This window comes from Electrophorus electricus, chromosome 11, assembly GCF_041902795.1.
Source record: "Electrophorus electricus isolate QZ-2024a chromosome 11, ASM4190279v1, whole genome shotgun sequence".
In the NCBI taxonomy this organism is placed as follows: Eukaryota; Metazoa; Chordata; class Actinopteri; order Gymnotiformes; family Gymnotidae; genus Electrophorus; species Electrophorus electricus.
The window spans coordinates 23235562-23256305 of record NC_137507.1 but is presented as its reverse complement, the minus strand read 5'-3'; the positions used below and the strand labels follow the sequence as shown (position 1 = coordinate 23256305).

At 43.3% G+C, this 20744-nt stretch overlaps 1 protein-coding gene across 11 annotated transcripts in view; it reads right to left on the bottom strand.

The window, feature by feature from the left end:
• The window catches only part of st3gal3b (ST3 beta-galactoside alpha-2,3-sialyltransferase 3b), a 39835-nt gene that overhangs the window by 11545 nt on the left and 7546 nt on the right, over positions 1-20744 (bottom strand). For 5 of the 11 annotated variants that reach the window (XM_081722428.1, XM_081722427.1, XM_081722426.1 and 2 more), the window contains 8 exons: positions 18584-18652; positions 18246-18293; positions 15768-15810; positions 12880-12972; positions 7889-7983; positions 5211-5274; positions 4979-5074; positions 4465-4651 (listed from right to left, as the gene is read on the bottom strand). In XM_081722428.1, the coding sequence (XP_081578554.1) occupies positions 4465-4651; positions 4979-5074; positions 5211-5274; positions 7889-7983; positions 12880-12972; positions 15768-15810; positions 18246-18293; positions 18584-18652 (695 nt within the window). Of the gene's footprint in view, positions 1-4464; positions 4652-4978; positions 5075-5210; positions 5275-7888; positions 7984-12879; positions 12973-15767; positions 15811-18245; positions 18294-18583; positions 18653-20306; positions 20385-20744 lie in introns of all 11 variants that reach the window. The other 6 variants (XM_081722436.1, XM_081722432.1, XM_081722431.1 and 3 more) reach the window with 5 other exon arrangements.

Genomic DNA, 20744 nt, shown 5'->3' with positions numbered 1-20744 from the left:
ATAATAGTGGGGGAGGGGGGGCTGGGGTTCTGCTGCAAAGGTTCAGAATACATCTCTGGATTTCCTTTTGTTAAAAGGAATCTGAGGCATTTGGCTACGCTGTGCTCCTTACCAGCTCCAACCTTGCCCGCTTGTCTGATATCTGGACGGGGCCATTCCATCATCCTGTGCGTGAAATTTGTACCTTCACACTCCCACAACAGAACACATTGCAGTGTAATCTCCTTGCTATTCACAGCTCCAAGGACCAACCTGGGTGCATGAGGGAACCACTAACCGTTCAGGGTGTTGGAGCTTATCTTTGTTACATGATGACCGAGGAAGTCTGTTTGTGGGTGACAGAGCTTGGCGGAGACTTTAGTTTATTAATTCTTGTTCTCCTGTGCACGTATTTATTTACATATAACGGTTACAAAGTAGAATCTTTATTTAAAATGTATTTATTTAAAATCTATCCAAGCATTTATAAGTGCACTCTCCCAGTGTAACAAATATCCACATTACAGTGAATGCTGCTTCAGTTCCCCATTGTCAGTTACCCTTTGAAAATACTCTACTTTAAAGACTTTAAAGTATACTAGATAATGGGGGCATTAAAAGCCAAAAGGGCACAAAATTGTAAAACAAACAAACAAACAAAAGATTGTGGTGTCTTGAAAGATTGAGGTATTGAGAATATACATTTGTAAAAGGAGAAATATAAAACTGCTTCTAATGTAACTAGTGTATGACTGACCCAGGTAGCAGGATTGTCATTGATGGTTCTTTTTCCTTCTGCTTCCATTTCACGTCTGTGTTGTATTTCCGAGGTGCTTGTGAGTCACCTTTCCTGGAGACTGCGGAGTAAACAAATCCACGCTTTCTCCAGCCATCAACAGAGAGCAGAGTCCTGGCGTAAACAAAGACAAGGGACTCTATACAGCCCTGAATTCCAGCGGCTGAATTCCAGCATGAAGACTGAAGTAGAAGCAGCGGGAACGGAAGCTCGGAAACCCGAAGGCCTTCGATCCAAAGATGTAAAACGTTTGACAAGGGAACCGTTGGGAAGTGCGCGATAATAGAATGATTGCATAGAAAACTGTATATGCTCAACGTTCCGCCTCTGTGACTGAAACAGTGAGTGATTACCACTTTAATAGAAAAGCTAAGAGGCAGATAAATATGAAGGCACCAAAGGCAGAAGATTAGCAGGTAAAAGTCATTCTGAAGGAGAGACGTTCACGTGGGAGCTGGGTGTTCAGTATGACTCCTGGAACCTTTTAATCCGGTTTACTGTAATCGTATGGCAAGTCTGTTCGTTATCTCTCCCGCTCTCCCACCGGAGACCTTTTGTTCTCCCCCTGAATGAAGTCTGAGGAACAGAATAACCTCTGTTTTTACCAGCAAGAGATGGAGTTCAGGGCCAGGGTTTATATTAATGATTTGTTCTAATGCTGAACAGCAGCGGGAAATTACACCCCCCACCCCCCAAAAAACAACCAAAAAGCAAGAAATTGAGCAAATAAATAAATAAATAGAAATCTTGGTCTCAAAATACAATGACTATTGACCACAACCCCAAAAGCTGCCCTCTATTTGCCATCTTTTAGGAACAGAATCTGAAGGTAATTTTCTTTGTCTTTCTTTTTCTTTTTTGAATGACACTGTATTACAGAAGATCACCTGCACAGCACACTGGATATGTTCATGTGAAAGTGTGTCATTAGGCAGAAAAACACCCAAGTAGTGTGATGACAGGTCACCTTAATACCAAGATTATGCATATGAACATATGCCTGCAATTTTAGTATAAAATAGCTTAGGGTCCAGGTGTGTGTGGGGAGAGTGAGTCTACAAGTTTCATCTTTGAAAAATAGTTTGCACATGTTGGACACATTGTGTTTAAATGAACTTCACATGCCCATCAGCTCTGGGCTTCACTCGGCAACTCTCAGTGAGCCCCCTGATCTGGGGTCAGATTCTTTTCCTGTTCATAGCAATACTAACCTCATATACATCTCCTAGATGCTCTCCAGGGACAGGCTTTGAGAACGCATGTCCTGTTGAGTCAGGTGAGTGTGTTTGGTGTTGTGAAAACATCGGTGTCCTACGCTATCAATAGTTCCTTCCTTTCAATACCACGGAGGCACTGAAAAGACACACATTCTTTCCACCTGCTGAGTGTCCGTACCATACAAAGCAATGCAGAAACAAATCACTTCAAAGCTCCCGCCAGCCACTGTTACATTAGCCTGTGGGGGAGAAGGAGAGGGGAGTGAAGAGGCAGTTCTATCTGAGGATTAGATCGCAGTCTAAAGCCAAGCTTTTCTAAAGCTAATTGTCCACACGGTCACATGTGCCTTTGTGTGCTCATGGCCTCCCATGAGCTTGTCTGTCGGTGCAGGAGAGCGAAAAACAACGGTGGACAATGGAGCCGCCTCGCCGTAGTCGCAGCTCCCATAAGCGCTGTGTCATTTCTCGGCCAGGTACCCAACAATTTTGGGCAAGAAAGAAAAACCCCTCTAACCGCAAGCAGACCAACACGAAATTCTCTGCAGTCGCCTTACGCTTTCCCAGACACCCCGCGGATAAAGAGCGGAGTACTGTAGGCGCTTCTCCCGAACCTGGAACAGATGACTTGCCCCTCTAAGGATGCGGGGGTGGGGGGTGAGGGGGGGTGTACAGGCGAGATTATGTGCGATTAAGATCCGCGATCAGGCCTGATTACAGCTTTCTTATGACTGAAGGGCATGTCTACGTGAAGGGGTGAGTGGAAGCACCAGGTGGGGGAATGCTTGCTCTGATTTTTCTCAGGTTGCATCGGTTTTACATTTCCATCACGAAAAAGGTTAAACTTTTTGAAAGCCAAACAAAGTGAAGTTCTTAAGTACTCAGAGCTGATATTAATGCATCTACTGAAAAGGCCCAACTCTCAGAATCATTCATTACAAATGCACTTCAGTGATGGTCCTCATTTATCAAGTGACAAACACTTAAAAAAAGCCACTTTAAACATGATACCCTTACAACTTAATACATATACACAGGTCATGCTGAAGACCAGCTGTCGCTAAACATCTTTTACAGCTGTATATTCCCGTTGCCCAGAAAAAGAAAACAATTACAAAAGAAAGCAAGACGAACCTTACATAAGCAGGGAAGTTTGGGAACGTGTGCACAGGCTTGTCGGCGGACTAGGTCCTCGTTCTTGGTCAGGCTGCACAGTGACTTCAGCACTGCTTTCCCCAGGCTGCCTGTATGACCCCACACTCAAATTAACTGGTTTGACTATATTTTCCTGATCAAACTGTGGTATTCCACAGAACTCCACACTTCAATGAAAACCCCCTTGTAACTCCTTGTAACAACCGTCGTGAATATTATGGCTGAAGTGGCTCTCTGGTGACCGCTGACTTGGAAAAAAGAAAATTGTGTGAGATCAAAGACAGTCTATCAAAAGGCCGAGGGCAGCTCCATTACCCACATGCTTTCCACTGTCCTGTCCTTTCCAATCTCACATTATGGGGGGCAACAAAAAAATATCTGACATTTTCAAAGGCAAAAAGGCTTAATCACACAGACCTCCGCTGTTACTCCTTCATCTCCACAAACCACCCCCTTGCGCCCTGTCAAATGTCGCCAGGCAAAAGCCGCGCCACGCCATGAGCCCCTTACAGACCACGCAGCTGTGCTGGCTGTGAGCATGGCAGGCCCGGGATGGAATCGGGGAGGAACCAGGCAGGGACGGCCTTATGGAAGACCACTGGAAAACTAAGCACCCCAAAAGGAGGTGGCTGAGGGGAGCAGACGAGCAGCTCTTTCACCTGGCATTGTTTTGTTCGGATGACAGCCAATCTAAAAAAAATTATAAAAACGTAAAAAGTGCCCTTGACTTGCGGGGGACATGCCCTCTCCAAAGCTACTAGCTAAGTGCGATAAGAGGCAATTTGTTAAAATTGACCCTTTCTGGGTTGAGATAAGAAGAAATTCACTTTGCCGGGCCCAGCCGCCTCTGGATTATGAGGCTAATTCGCCAGCTGTCAGTCAAGCCTGAGGCGAGGCAGCTTTAGCGCGAGTCTGAAAAGGTGCCAGTGGAACAATGCATGAAGCTTTCCTCAGTGCGGGCCAGAGGACCAGCTTCCGCTGAGATTCTTTCTTGGTCATGATTGCAGTCAAAGCTTTTAAAAGTTGTATGTGGGGTTACTCGGATGGTATTAAAAAGGAGCAGGGGGTCTTCACGCTGCTTGAACTCGTGTTGATCAGTACTATGAGGTAGTGGATGTGGAATCACAAGTTATGTCATGAGATAGAATTACAAATTCAAGCAATTCCATCATATTGGTTTAGAAATAGCAATAAAAGGCAAAATGAACAGATATATAAATGAAGAAAAAAAAACAGCTGGCATGTCAGTTCAATTTTGGGTTGTAACTGAGCAAAACCGAACCCTTCCCCCCACTCGAGCCCTGTGACTCTTGGTCTCACCAGTCTCTCCCTGAAGATCACATGTTTCAGCCACTTAAAGTCGAGAGGTTTGAAGGCGGAGAAGATGAAGAGGGAGTCCTTCTCGTAGCGTTCAGGCTTCTGGATGGCCCCCTCTGGGTACGTTATTCTCATGGTTGTCTTAGTGCCCACATCCTTGGTATAACCACTCACAGGAGCCTCGTTTAACCTGCAGACACCCAGCCCCCAACATTTAGACTATTTGGAAATATGTCGATGCAGATTCAGAAATGCAGATCTTTTAAATAGAAATATGCAAATAGGAGGTAGTTGATGAGGTCATCAGGGTTGCCTTAGCATCTTAGGCACCATGTCATAGGCAGTCAACTCTAATTCTTTTTTTGTTTTTGTTCAAAACATCTGACAGCCAACCAGATCTTTTCAGTTACGATTTGGCCTGTGTTCATGTACTGAGAAAGCCCTTTCAGCAAATAATGCCACACTGCACACACACGCTCTAAACGTTTATTAAAGCATACAATATGTAAATACTCACCTCACCACTATATCATATTCATCAATATGGGAGCCCAGAGACTTGTTGGCAAGGATTCCCCCATTTCCTACTATTATACACCGCTTACAACTTAAACTACAAAGGAAAATCAGCACAAGCAAATGACAGTCTCATAGTACAGTTAAATGTTAATGTGTTAAAAGGGAAACAATTGACAATAAAGGATGGCTAAGGTTTCACGCATATATGGCAGCCCTATACACTTGCTTACCTGTCAAGTTCTGGACCCAGCCCATAATTCTTTGTGGCAGTTAAAATCGTGTCTATTGTTTTTTCTGCGGAGGAAACAGAAGCACAACCACGTGAATCAGGGGGAGCATGGGAACAGGCCGTAGGCATAGCCTCGAGCCTGCTGACGCTCGCGGTGGTCCAGCAGAGCCAGACGAGCACGTTGTCCAGCCCTTACGGGAACGTTTATTAGGAAGAGGAATCTAGGTGATGGAAAAAGCGGCCTTTAAACCAGGAATGCCATTTTCAAACAAGCACATTCCTGTGACGATGTCCACAATTTAATGCCCTCAGACACTTTGAGGGCGTAAATTTACGGAGATGTTTGGTCATGGCGAGCATTCCTCCGACAGCCCAGCGGAGCGTTTACTGCAGGCAGACCCCATGCCCCGTCTTCGGATATCGGCGGAGAGACAGTCCGCTTCCCAGCAAGGAGAGCGTAACAGTTATCCACCAAGTCCTTTCTTAGAGTCACAGGCCTCTGTGAATCACTCTATAAAAGGCTGAAGATTCCCAACATCTCAGCGTGTGCGTGGGAGACGGAGAGAGCAAAGCTTGAAAAAATAGAAGTCATACCCCAGTGACTAGCTCATGACTACTGTGGGTATTAAGACACAGGCCTGGAGTTGGTCTATTCTGGTCTGGTAGAATTATAGCTCATAAAGACATTTTCATACTACAATACTTCATTTGTTGTCATTTGTATGAAGGATTAGAAGTCAGTATAAACGCTGAGGGAACATCACTGCTGAGCAATCTCTCTGAGGTGGGTGTGCTTGGCAGATGGAGCAATGCCTACTTCTAAAGGTGATGACTGATGGAGTTCAGCCCTGTCTATACAACATGAGGAGGAAAACTAATGACACAGAAAGGTAATGCACTTAAAAATATCGTGTTTAGGTTGATATTGACAGTTAAAATGTCCTGAGGGAGAAAAAATAAATAAAACAAAAGCCCGAGCGCAAGGTACTTTGAATAACTGAGAGTAACAGGTATAAGTCTCCTCTTCCGGTTCTCATGACAGTTGATGTAGCGCGAAGGCTGTTGTGTGTGCTGTGGAATTCCATATCTGAGTGATGTTAACGGTAACCATAGGCATAATGATTAAAGGGTTGAACACCAGCGATCCGTGTTTGGAGGACTCGTCGACAGCTGCCATCATGCATCACTAATGCCAGCATAAACAGCATGGAGACCACACCGAAATAAGGGAGTGAAAATTACTGTAGCAGGTTCCCTAAAAACTGGTATGAGCAATGGCCACTAATCGTTTTCAGATAATGGGATAAACACTTCATCCAAGCATCTCTCCAAGCAGTTTGAACAAACGAACCCCTCACCTTCAACATATACTGTTTTGGCAAGGGGACCCGGACTCTGAGTTATAGTGGAAAGGCTTGGGTGTCATATGAAGTTGGTGTGTCATGACAGAAGCAGCGGCCATGGCCATTCTTGCTGCATCCGATATTCCGATGAGAAAGCAAGTCAAATATTTTAATAAGCACATTGCAAAGTATTTTGAGCTGGTCGTAATGCGTGAACTTAAGGGTGGGCCTGGTCCTAAGAATGACTCATCAAAAAGCATGTGTCCGCAAAGTAAACACAGCAAACCCCGCTAAAAACCACTAGAGAATGGTTACAGGTCATTTAGGGATGTGACTCATCTTGGAGTGACTGAAAACATGTAAAAAGTTGCAAAATATGTGCAGCAATAAACCCAGTGGCTATAATGGTGGCAAAAATATGAAAAAGCGTCCCGCGAAAAAGCCTGGCCTGCACTGACTTCAGTTTAAATCGCGGCCATGATCAGTTGTAGGTGGCCGAGGTATTCGTTTACACTAAAACTGGCAGTGAAGAAACATCTATTTTATGTTTCTCCTACACATGACTGCAAAAGCTTTGTGGAGGCCTATTCAGGACCCACACGTATCACCTCTCCACGTGAATAAAGCTCCATGCAAAGGTATACTTCTCCCGCGAACTGTGGAGAAAAGAGAAACCCAGTGTAATGTAAACATGGGACGTTCTCTTTAGAAAGCCTTCGTGTGTGTGGACACAGCGGCCCTCAGAGACGCACAAAGGTTACATTCAGCGCAGGGGCTGCCTTGCAGTGGTGGGAAGTCAGACAAAATGCTCACATCTAAGCTATCTTTGCAGATGGGTTCGTGGCTAATCGCACATTCTCAAGCTGCAGTGGATGACGATAAAACCGGCATTCACACATACAATGGCGGAATACATCAGCTACCTTGTGATTTAAGACGCTGTTACTTCATCTAGAGGTGCTGCCTTTGTCATAATGGTGGCATTCTTTGAGCAGGTACGTTTTTAGGGGGCATGTGCTTTGATTTTGTGCTTTGATGATTGTGAGCTCTTGTGTTACCTACGCTCCCATAAATGAACAATAAAATGTTAACAACAACATCAAGCCAGCGCTACCACTCAGAATGCTAATTGATAGCAGTTCATTTTATTCTTACTAGCATTTAGTCTTTTATTAACTACTCCTTTAAGAGCATTATTTGTTTACTGGAAAAAGTGCTTTTCATTAATTTATTGTTAGAAATCTGAGCAATTCCATAGCTGCTTCACCCGCCACGAAAAACAAAACAAAACACAACAACAACAACAATAACAAATCACAGAAAAAGGTTTACGTACCTTGAGTCTTAAACCCAAATGGAGGTAAGTAATTGAAGACTTTTGCTAAGCGCTTAAAGTTTTGGTCCAGGAACATGGGTGCTGGCTTGACAAACCTGTAATTAAGAAAGACAAAACATAACGTCACGATTCACAACCCCGGAAAAGCAACAGAGGAGAAATACTTCCAAATGCGCCATCAATAACACCTAAACTTCTTTATTCATTCAGTATCATATTTTGGGGGCTTGATATCATGCCAAGAACGTTTTGCGCACCAGGCTGTACAATTTTTTAAATGAGACGTCTGGAGCCTGGTGTGCCTCTGACGGGGCATTTGTCTGCGAGAGGTCAATGTTCCCAGCTCCTCTCTGCTGCAACCCATGGTCACAGTTTAAGACAGCGGGGCAGGAACAGCATGAATAAATCACTGGTCCCTGCACCTCTTCACCCCCTTGCGAGACCCGCGCCACAGGCCTTTTCCCCGAGTCACACCGCCCCTCTCTGCTCCTCAAAGTGTGGCCGCAGGATGGATGCACGCGCCCCTGCCCTGTGCCCCCCGCCCATCATTCTTTATCTACCGAGACCGCCGCCAGTCAAGCTGGGTCTTCAGGACATTTTGTAGGCACAGAACCAGGGGATTTTAGGGACGTGTTGTATGTATGTCAGACCCTGAGCATAGAGTACATTACAAGTTTTACTCCAGTTTGCAAGGCTTTGTTGAGTTTTATGAATCAGGTTTTCATTTATTCAGGTTTTTCTTTAAATTGACTCCCCCCCCCACACTTTTTATTAATTCAAGTGACATTTTACAAATTCATAAAATTCTTAAGCAGAAACTTTCATTATTGCCTTACCTGTTTCAGAAATATAGCATACGTCCATACGTCTAACATATGTAAAAGCTAAATCACCAGACAACAGTTTGCAGTTGCTAATGAGCATGTGATCCTTAACGTGACTTCTGCCCTTTCTCTAGTTTTGAAGTAACGCCATGGGAGTGTCTTGAATAATGCTAAACGAACCAGCAGCCTGTACTTCATTTCTGACCCTAACAACAGGACTCGACATGCGCGTTTTAAATCTCTGCCAGGATCTGCTAGATTTAAATCACTATCAGCTGATCTACATATAAACAGCCCTAAGCGATTAGGTCAGTGCATCTTAAAAAGCGTTTCCTACTGGCTCACACCAGAAAAATATGTTATGATGGTGGTTTGCCATTTCTCTGTAAGCAGAAATGAATGGATGAAGAGCAAAGATTGAAGGAAAAATGTACATTTGTAAAGTCAACATTAGAAAACTATGTTATATTGCAAAATGAAATGCATGTAAACCCAATGATGACACGCTGACAATCAAAATTTCAAGCTGCCATTTTCAGTTATATATTTAATTTAATTTGCAAGATCATACATCTACAAATCCCATTTCACAAAGGCTTAGCTTGATCTCCATTCACTAAATCATGAAAAAACATCTAGAAAATGTTTGACAAGATCTATTTAAAGGATAATTTCCTGCCATATATGAAAGCTCTGATCTTTCATAATGAAGCACTCACAGCAAAAAAGAGGAATTTCCCAAAGGGACAGCATGTTCCGTGAGCTGTTGCTTCTGCAAGTGTGTCCATACAATGGATGTCTGTTTTTATGACCCTGCTGACAAAGAGGCAGCTTCCCCCCTCTAGGTCCTTTAGTTTAAATTAACATCAGTGGGGCAAATTGGGAGGGCACAGAGACTTCCAGTTCTAGGTTCAGAACCATCACTTCATAATCGCCCACTGAAGGTGACACGAGAGTCAAGGTTCCACCCAAATCTGTGAAATAAAGTTTGGATTTATTCTGCACTGCTTTCTCTTCTCTTCCACAGATTAAAACTGCAACACGTCCGTCAGAGTTGGACACATTTGATGTAAGCATACAGAGTTTTTCTGAGCCATGGACGGTGTTTTCGCCACATCAGGAACACGCCGTGGTTTAGCAAACCAGCGCATGAACCAAAGAGCATGTTTTTGGGGAGTGTTCCAACTTCAGACAACCACAGCTCTCGCCACAGGCTACTACTCCCAAACCTCTTCAAACTACATTTGTCTATTAAAAATAAGATTTAAAAAACATCGGAAATGTGGGGGTGAGGGAAAAAAAATAATAAAATAAAGAAAATGTCAAAGTGTAATGACAGGAAATAATGTGGGAGAGATGAATAGTGCAACTATTGGCAACTGTCTAAACGGCATTAGATAAAAGTGGGTCCGTTTCATTTAATAATCGCATAAGGGACAGAAAATGTCCCACAGGGTCAGGGGGGATAAAGGCGGACCGGCCACACCGGCCCTCTCCTCACATCCCTGGACAAAAACAGACGCGGCGAGACCCTGCCAAAACAAACCGTGATTAATTATCATGTGCCTTTTGGGCTGCGGGCGAGGCCACATTATAAATAACTGGGTCCAAGAGCTCTGGGCCCTCAGACAGACAGGGGTCCCGAACAGGAGGCCCGTGCATATCGTTCTCATTTCCTCATGGCTATCTCTCACTGGGGGCCGTATTTTCGTAACCGCCTGCTCGAGTTCACCCGAGACATTTGATTTAGGACTCCAATACAAACAATTTGGGGGGAAATGGGAAAGGGAGGTGTTGAAAATAAATTGGATTCCAGGCCCAGGACTGAACTAACAGTGGGCCAGATCCACTAGACTGCACTATGCTGTGTGGCCTGCTTATATCCCACAGCGGCAAAATTAAATCCTTTTGGGATGGATAAGTGGTAGCCTCAGGACTAACAACCTGTCCATAGTAATGCGATTTAACAAGTAGCAGGTCATATTATATCCTTATCATAAGCCAGGTTATTAGAAGGGATCTGAGAAAGGATTCAACCAGATAGCTAGATAGATTCTTCATCAAAAATACCTTGCAATGGGGAACTCATTTTTGTGTATTCAAACCAAACAGCTATCACGTCAGTATCATATCAATGTTCAAATTGTATCAATCACCACCCTTACGAAGGGAAACCATTAGGGCTGCTAGTGTGGATGGATGATTGCCATTTTCACAAGTTTTGAACCCGAAAATGCTCACTGCAAACTTTTGCTTACTGCTGATATCAAAACAGCATGTCTGAACTGTCAGTTGAAACTTTGGCCTTAACGAGCTCACAAACACAACTTTAATTACCGCATTCTAAACATCATTATAATGTTTTCATGTAACAGAGGCTCAAATGGTTTCTGCTGGTAATGACTGTGGCAACATTTCATTCTTACCCCTTGAGATAAATAGTTTTTTATGCACTTTAATCTATCACGTGTTAATTAGAAGTATACTGACGGCACTATTAACACATGTGCTCTTAATTGGAGGAACAGTTAAAATGTCTCAGCCACTAATTCAATCACTGTTTTGTTTTACGAGCCTCTAGAAGGCTGTGCTGTCACTGGTGAGCATTGGATTTGAATTATCTATGCACTCGTGATTTACTTCAAGTTTAATAATTCAATTTATTTTATTTATGTATGTGATACAGTTGTGTTACAGTTTCCAAGATCCAAAAGACATTTGATGCTCCAAACAGTCACACATGACTGGTCAAGAGGTTACTTCTAAACAAATCAACGGTGAGGAGAGAAAACCAACCACAAACGATCCATTTGTGACCGCTGTTGTAATGGAAAAGAGAGACTATTTTCCAGCAGAGGATCGATCTAAAGACCGGGAAACAATCTGAGATGGGTAAATGCAGAGTGACATCACCGAGGATTCCAAGGATTTGACTGAACGGAAGAAGTCATTCCATCATCTGCTTTTGACCGGCAGATTTCCCACATGACTCCGAAGCAGAAGCGCCGTCCGCTTCCCACAAGAGAAGTATTGTGGTGCGAGCAAACCAAAGAAAATGCTTCTTTGTCGTGGGCAGGTCACACATTAGCTCGGCTTTAGGAAAGCAGAGGAGGAGTTTTCCGTTCAGTCAGGGATATGAAGAGATTAGCCGCTGGAGCTTCGTGACTGAGGAATGAGATTGCGTCTTGGGAACGGCAGTAGCCACAGAGGGAACAGCATGGGGAGTCAAACGTTAATAGGCACAGGAAATCTGCCACCAATTTGGTGTGGGATTGGCAATTTAGGCCTGATCCTGCCCACCAAAGCCCATTAAGGAGCTGTTGAAATTCTACAAACCAGCTGCAATATCATACTTTCACACATGACTGTGACAAAACAGCAACCCCCACTTTCCAAAATTATTTGGAACATGTAGTTTTTTAATATAATGTAAAGAGTCAGAGCTGGTTCTTCTTCAGCACATGCCTGACTGTACATTGAACCAAGAAAGATCACTGAAACCTTTCATCTCCCCACGGCTCTGTATTTGAAGGAGTGAAATGTGTTGTAGTGATAGAGGAGATGATAGTGTGCTTCGTATAGTCTTCTGTTTCAGTGCTAGTCTATGCTAATACTCATTAATGTTGCAGCTGAACAAACCTTGCTCAGGAGCAATGCTCTGCACCTCCCTGCACTGAGGGGTTCACATGCGTTTAATCACATTTAGCACCTAACCGAGCATATTTATTTATTAAAAAAACATATTTATTGGGAAAAGACACTCTATACTAACATGTGAGTTATTAGAGAAGCATGAGAAGATCCCAGCAATTCACTGATCTTCATTTCTTTTGCAAAGTGTAAGCTTTGTAGTTTGCAGAGTTGATACATAGTGTGCCCTATTTAAACCAGAATCCATGTCCATTAAACCAGAATCCATGTCAGCACAAGAAGGCTGCACTTCGGTGGAGCAAGACAAAATGAAATGAATCCATAACACAGCTACATTTACCGTTTCTGGTTCTGGATCATGGCGTAAAACAGGCACACTTTCAAACCCTCTTAATAGGTCAATGTTTCAGGAGATCCAGTCAAAACAGACCACTTGCACACTTGTGACCAGAGCGCTATCGCGGAACCGGGGGTTGGGGATAGTGGGAGAGGGAATTCTGATAAAACAGGTCTCACTTTGGATAGATAGCAGTCATCTTGGCAGCGGCGTAGCCAGGCTTGCAGGTCCCACTGCTGAGGTTTCCGTACTTGTACACCAACTCCATCGGTCTGCGAACACAAGAAGGGGACGTTTACTTTGCTGAATTGCAAGAAATGCATTGTTCAGGTCTTTAAATCCAGTGGCCCCAGTTACAAATCTGCCTTCATTTCAGCATTTACAGTGACACATCAGCAAAAAGATGGTAATTAATGCAATTTTCATTCATTCACACAGTTTGTAGTCAGTAACTGGAAGAAAAAGATGGCATGTATTTCAGAAGTGTCATTATTTTAAAAATAATAAAGTACACCCTCACAAAAAGAAATGGAGTGCAACTGTTGCCTCATTTTCAAAAGCTCAACCATAGCAGTACAAAAATTCTAACCTTACTTTTGCTTTAACACCATGTTGTACACCCTCCAGACTTTTTAAAATAAATTCAAGTGTACCTACGCAACACAGAGACATGAACAATAACTTCGAAGCCCAAAAAAAAAAAAAAATGAAGAATGTTTTTTTTCCTCATTTGTGGTTTTTTACACCTCTGCTTTAAATATTCCAGTTGTTAAAACACAGTCGATGACCAAGCAAAGCCAAACACACCACTGAAGCTAAGAATCTGAAAACATTTACCACCAACACCAGCCTGGCTCATTAATAACCTGCAATACACAATGAGACCAGTTCAAATAAACATGCTGGAAGGAGACAGGCTGACAGGCACGGAGGCTGAGCAGTGAGTGTATCGGGGGCAGGCGTGTGTGTGGGTGTGTGTGTGTGTGTGTGTGTGTGTGTGTGTGTGTGTGTGAGAGAGAGAGGGAGAGAGAGGGAGATGGACAGGAGCAATGAGATGGAAGTGTGCGAGGATGGATACGCACTAGCTGGACCACCTTGGGAAACGACAACTCAAGATGGCGTGGGATCACGGAGCTTCCGTGACATGGGCAGTGCAGAGCTTTGCATTACGCTAAAGAACTTCCTTATGCTGCACAGTCAACAGCTACGTATCGGTTGTCAGGAGTCTGTTTGTGATGAGCTGCCCGTCATAGTCTAAATCACTACTTGTTTACGTTTTGGTGGTGAAAATCCACTGAAACCTGTAAATCCCAGGGAACGGTTTGGGATTCAAATCCATAGCGAGAGTCTTTTCCACACGCATCAGCAAAGCAGATATTCACCCACAAGCTTTTGTTTTGATGAAGGAGCCACTCCTATAGACTCTGCTGTAGTTCTCCATCACTGACAAGCCTGGCGGCGAGGGAGGAAGGGGGAGCCGTAAAGATCGCCTTGTGGGCAGTTCGGTTCACACCGCGAACGAAATCTAAACGTGTCCTGGTCGTTGCTTATTGTACAAGCGCACCGTGTGGACAGATGTGTGTACAGTCTTCTCTGATAAGGAGCAATGAAAGACTATAGCGAGGTGAGTTTCTGAGGACCCTGGCAGTCCAAAGATTAAGTGTAAACACCTGCCTACCACACACAGACTGGTGATCTTTAACACTTTAACATGTGCCAGGGCAGTGTCACAAACACACCTCATGTCTGGTATCCTCCATTTTTCAGAGGACCATAAATAATTGGACAATTGGCTGTCCCGTTGCTTTATGGCTAGCTGTATGTCAGAGCTTCATTAGTTCGTGTGCTTGAGCGCTATCAAAGAGGAGTAGAGTAGCATGAAGCAGACCACTGTGGGAAGTAGTTCCCACAGAATCAGAGATGTTGTGGCAGAGACCATCTCCCCTTGAAGGAGAGGGCAGTGTGACGGGGAATGGCACACTGGAGGGTGAAAATTGTGTTCCTGATTGCCATGGCGCTGGCTCTTCATTCTGAGCACACATTTGGCACATGAAAGACCTGTGTTCTGCCTTCGCCACACGTGTCTGAAGTCAAAAACCAACTCTTTGGTAAGTTCTAAAGAAGCAGGAAATGTGCTGGGGAGCTTTGCGAGTTCACAGAACCTCTTTGACCACAGAAACCCACAGCAGTGCAAGACTGGAGAACAGTTGCCATCATGAAGGAAAACTCTTCAGCAGATCAAAAACGTTGAACGTTGATGAAAACATGTAGCAATGACTTGATGTGTGAAAAGCTCCCCAAATGCATGATAAGAATGTATCTTTAGCACATCACTGGTAAACCTCAAGAGCAGAAAAGCCTGGTTACATAGTCTTTAAAAAAATTATCATGTCTATGTGTAAAACACTTTATATATATATATATATATATATATATATATATATATATATATATATATATATATATATATATATATATATATATATGATTTAGTTATAGATATGGACATTATCATTTTATTAAATATATTACTCTACAATTACAAATGATCCTCTGAAACAGTGGTGGTGGGGCACTATGTATAAAAAGTGCTGTGACTGACTGGTGTAGATAAAAATTCTGTCAGCATTCTGCATTGTACTCTCATTATTTTAAATCCAATGCATTGTATTACACAGCCAAACCCGAAACTGCGCTAAATCATTTACGGACTGCACCGTATATCTACAACAACTTAGACCAGCAAATTAAAAGATAAAAAAAAAGAAAGAAAGAAAATGACACTGTTCTGATCAAAAGAAACTGCCTAGGGAAAATACTGCAAGAACGTGGGTGCTTCAGACCACAACACCACGCAGCAAGCTTCTCATTAGTCCCACACTTTGAGGATCTAGGCTGCATTAGACTGCTGTGTAGCGTGAGATGCGACTGATAGCTGACGCTGAATGTGGAATCATGTTGGAAGACGGATGGGGAGAAAACATCATCATAAGTGGATGTTGTCCTTCTTGGCTGCTGAGAGGATGAGATTAAAATGGACATGTATATTGAGTGAGAAGTTACTTACAGTTTTCCATCCAGCTTCAGCAAGAAGCCCTGCTGGTCGTACACTGCAGAGAGAAAGGAGAGAGAAAATGAGGCCTAGTGAGAGGAAACTGGCACAGGCTGGGGAGGGACAGAGAGGAAACACCAAAAGCACTGATTCCAGTCATCATTCATTTTGGATTGCACTAAAAAAAGAAGTAGGAGAAGAAGAAGCAGAAGAAGAAGAAGAAAAGTATAAAATGAACATTGCTATTGCTGTAAGGAGTACAGGGCACCCCTAGTACCCTGCAGGCGTGACAGGAAGCTTCCAGCAGGGTTAGAGCATTTGCCAGGTGAGTGAGCAGGGTTAGGTCAAGCCAGCCAACAAACCAACAAACAAACACATTCCTGAACAATGCAACTGCCCACCTATGAGTAACATCACTCCATAGGTGCTTAAGAACACTGCACATTCACAAAGAAAAGGTTTTAAAAAAGAGCAGGAAATGACATTTACCAAAGTACAGGTTTTAGACACACACCTGCTTTTACTCTAGTGAGAAGAAAAAAAATCCCGGCAGATTAATGACTTGGCAGTCTCACCTACATGAGCCAGTACCAAACAATTCAGTTCTTCACCAAGAACAACTGGAGCAAGCAGCTCTCTAGTATCATTTCCAAAGCACTGCAACAACATCCAAAGCATCCAATGAAAAGGCCTTAATTTAGTCTAGATAAAGCAAGCTACAAATGGACTTTTAAATTTGAACTTTTGGACACGCACAAGAAAGACACGTTCAGAAAACAGAGTAATAATCAAGAGACTTTCCATCATCACCGAGATCATCAAGACTCATCCCATCACCCACCCTTAAGTGAATGTGCACCTTTCTCCCAACCCATGGCACACCTGCACTTTAAACCAGAGAACTGGACTGTTATGCTCTTAGAGGCGAGGCTTAGTGTGCCACTTAAGACACTTACCTCCCATTATGCCACTACAGACAATTACCGCCCATTCTGAGGATACAGACATACATCCCCCATCCTGCACATACACTTATCCCCAATTCCGCTGCCACAAACACTTATCCCCCATTCTGTAGTTGCTGTTGGGATGTTACCCCCCACCTGGTATATATTCTGACAGTGTACAGCATTTATTGAATTGCATTTATTGTATTTCCTGCTTTTTCTGAACTCTTCTCTGTTGTGTTGTGCATTTAGACTTTGTAGTCCTGTATAATGTGCTGCTGTACTGTTGCTGTGTTGCACCATGGACCAGAAAAAACAACATCTTGTTCCAGTGTATACCAAGAACATGCAGGAATGACAATAAAACCTAAACATGAACTTGAAAACTTGTGAAAGCACATAAACTGCGTTATACACGAAAAGGGCTTTGGTAATAAAGCGTGACTCTCAAATTTTTCCTCAACAGCATTGCAATACACTTCAGGTGCTCGAAAAGGGACAAGCAAAAAAAAGCAAGAGGAAAGTCCTTAAATGAAAAGAGGGCAGGGTTACATGAGGGCAGTTTTTTGCAAGAGATCCAGAGTGTCAGGCTACTACAAACGCATCTCTGGAGAGGAAGACAGAAGAAGGTGGTGCGGCCGAGTGCATCGTGCCCACTGATAACCCGCGCCGGTGGTCAGACCCGGCGATACGCGCCATGGTATGAACAAGGGAAACAAAAATCCAGAAGAGAGGGATGACATGTTCACCGATCCTCCAACTGCCACAGCTGGAGGTCATCAGAAGAACAATCGCTAGCGCTGAACAATATTTTATGTACGCGCAACAAGTTCAATATCATACATCTATCATTTATGAATGATAATCATTTATTAGAATTTGTATGGGCTTTTTTCCAGTAAACTATTTTGCAATAGGATTATTTTGTATGATGGCATGAAAGGTATGAAATACCTTATCTGAACATGTGGGACATGTAGATTTGAACTGTACGAGGATTTAGTCCTGTATGGGTGCACAACCCAGTTCAACTCCCTTGGTAAGTGGTAATTTGTAGGAACAGAAGAGCGTGTTCTTTCCACCCTCTAAGTTGTTTGGAAAAATTCTTTGCCAGTAGATGGTGCTGATGCCAGGTGCGGGAAGACGGTGAGTGAGGTCTGAGAGTGGAGCTGGACAGAAGTGCCTGTGGGTAACTCAAGACCTGCCCATTCGGTGACACACAGGAAACAGTTTTACCTGCGATGTCTTACGATCTGTGGAACTACATATGGATATGGGCAGGCAGAAGGAAACCGATCTGAGGTGAATCCTGTCAGCCAACTGCACATCGACCTAAGGCCTCATCTTGCGTAAAGTGGCTCAAACGTTAAATGGGTCCTGAAGGTGCTTGTTTTTTTTTTTACTGTACTTGCAGCGCACGAAGGGTATAACAGGTATTAACAGCGGTGTGTGTCTGAAGACAGATGGCGGTAACGGGCCAGTCTGCGTGGGTGCTGCGCCTGGGCCATGGGTGCGTTCTTAGCGGGTGAGGCAGAGTGGCCTGTACCTGCGCCTACTACTTGTCCCACGGAGATGCTGGCCTCTGATTCCAACTCTGAAAAACAAAACCACCAGTTAGACCCAGCAGCCTGCCCCTTTGAGTAGGGGCTTATGGGAATCACTTCGTCGACCCCGAATCCCACCAAGCCCTCCACCCTGCCCCAACCCCTTGATCACCCAATGGCCCTGATGGAATTAGAGTTTCAGTACAGATCTGTTCCACATGTGTCTGGATTAGTCATATTCTCAATTAGTCGATTCAATTTTGAAAGGACAGGACAGAATGAGTTCTCAATTAAGGGTTAGGTCAATGGAAGATTTAGTACAGAACTGAGGTGTTTCTACCTGTAGCCACTTTAGGTTTAGGTTTAGGTTTTGTGACTGTTAGAGCGACAGTTGGCTCCACATCTACATCTGTGAAACAAAAGGGTTACATATCAGGAGTGCAATAAAAGCTACTAAATGCAAACTACACAAATGATGGTATGTTACTGAGATAAAGGCAAACCGGCTCAATAACCTACGCCCAGAAGGACATTTAGGGGACAAAAACATACCACCGAAGCAAGGGGAAAAAAAACAACAAAAAAAACTTTACTCCTTTATATACATGAATATTAGCATGTGGGTGCTGTGCGTAGGCGATGTGTCTGCAGTGATGCCAGGCACAGTACTGGGCTTCAGCTCTCCGTTACTTATCACAAAAAGGTTGTGCTTCCTTCACCACTTACCCTTTCAAAGCCATTCATTGTGATTCATCCTCTCAATTGGACCAAGAGGACTTGCATAACAGGAGTTAGGTTAAAAGAAACCCTTGCCAGGTTCATGTCATTTTCCAAAATAAACTGGGAACAGATGTTGAATAGCACTGTTTATAATTAATATAGCCACATTTTTTCCACAGAAGTTCAAGATAATAAGGTCGAAAAATGAAAACATGAACTGAATTGCTGACAAGTACTAAATATCAAGTAATCCATCAAATCCCTCAAATTTCACTTGTATCAGGACAATAATCCTGAAACTCAGAAAAAATTTCCATTATCAAGCGCAATATCAGCAACACTAATCCATACATAAAACAACAACAACAACAAATCACATAAAAACAAAAATGCTTTCAACCAATATGTACTGATGGCCTTTTAAGTTAAAGCACATTGAAGAGGTCACAGATGTTTTACTTAGAGCTTAAATAACATAATCACTCCAGCAAATGTCTGTTGGTGTGGTGAGCGTATTTTGCTATGAGCAGAGGCTCCTTGCCGTGGCTCTGGGACTGCTGTGCTGTAGCGCACGAGGACTGTTTACCATTTACCCGCCGTGTTGAGATGGAACGTCCCCAGTAGTCTGTCAACAAGACCTTCATGTACCAAAAAAACCCTTGCGAGAGTGAGAGGCAAGCACACAGAGTTCAACAGATCTCTCATCGGCGCATTTAGCCCACAAGCTGACCACTGAGCTAAAGTGGCCTCTCACTCATGCTAACGCTAATGGAGGATGGTTTGCCTCAGTCAGTGCTTCATTAACCGTGGACTGTTGATGTATGCTCAAGTAGTCACTCATATTTTGAATATGCCCATAAGCTAAAAGCTATTACCCATCACCGGGTTAAGTGAGCAAAAGAGACACTCTGAGGCCTCTTGTGAGCTTGTGAACTCACACACTAAGCTGCCTCACCGTTTTAAAAGAAATGACCCCGAGAACTCATTCCCCAAGCAGCCAAGCACTTCAAATCCGGAGCAGGCTCTCAGACAATACAAGGACATGAAACAGGCTGGAAACATTTCCCAAAGATACACCAAATATTGACTAAGAAACATAACTGACTGAATAAGGTAAGCGTAACACAATCTCTTGTCTCAAAACCAAGGTGAACGGAAAACACCTTCCTGATGCTGCTGACAATGCAAACATTAACTGAAAGTCCTCAAATTCAACGGAGGCCATATGGAAGTATTTTCTGTTAGTTTTCATTTTAGAATTAACGTTGGTTAATGAAGAATGGTTCTAAAAAGCAATGGGAGAAGGCAAATACTGCAGGCAATGGAACTAGGTGAATGCTCACCCATGAAGACATACTGCACCATGGCAGAAGCTGGGCTCTGCTCCTAAGCAAATCTCCTTCGCTGTTCTCTCGCGCCCTCTGGTGGCGGAAGATCAGTAATTCAGGAGAATTTTATAAGAAGTTCATTTTAAATGAGAGGTTTCAAGAGATTTCCTTTTACACGCTAGTCTAAATTAGCCTGCCTTGGACACAGGACGTTCTCTGCATTTTAAAACTTTATTAGGCGTTTGGAATCACATTTGACAAAACAACTGTTTAAGCCATACTGATATTCAGGCTATATTTTATTCTGATTCATTTATTCATTCTCATTGCCTTTAAAAAAGAGCAGCATTTAGGGAACAACATGCAAAGAACCATCAGGATTTTTTTGTTTTCAGACCCAAGATCATTTCAGTATTTCATGCTCACTTGCAGCTTCTCTACATCATACCGTCT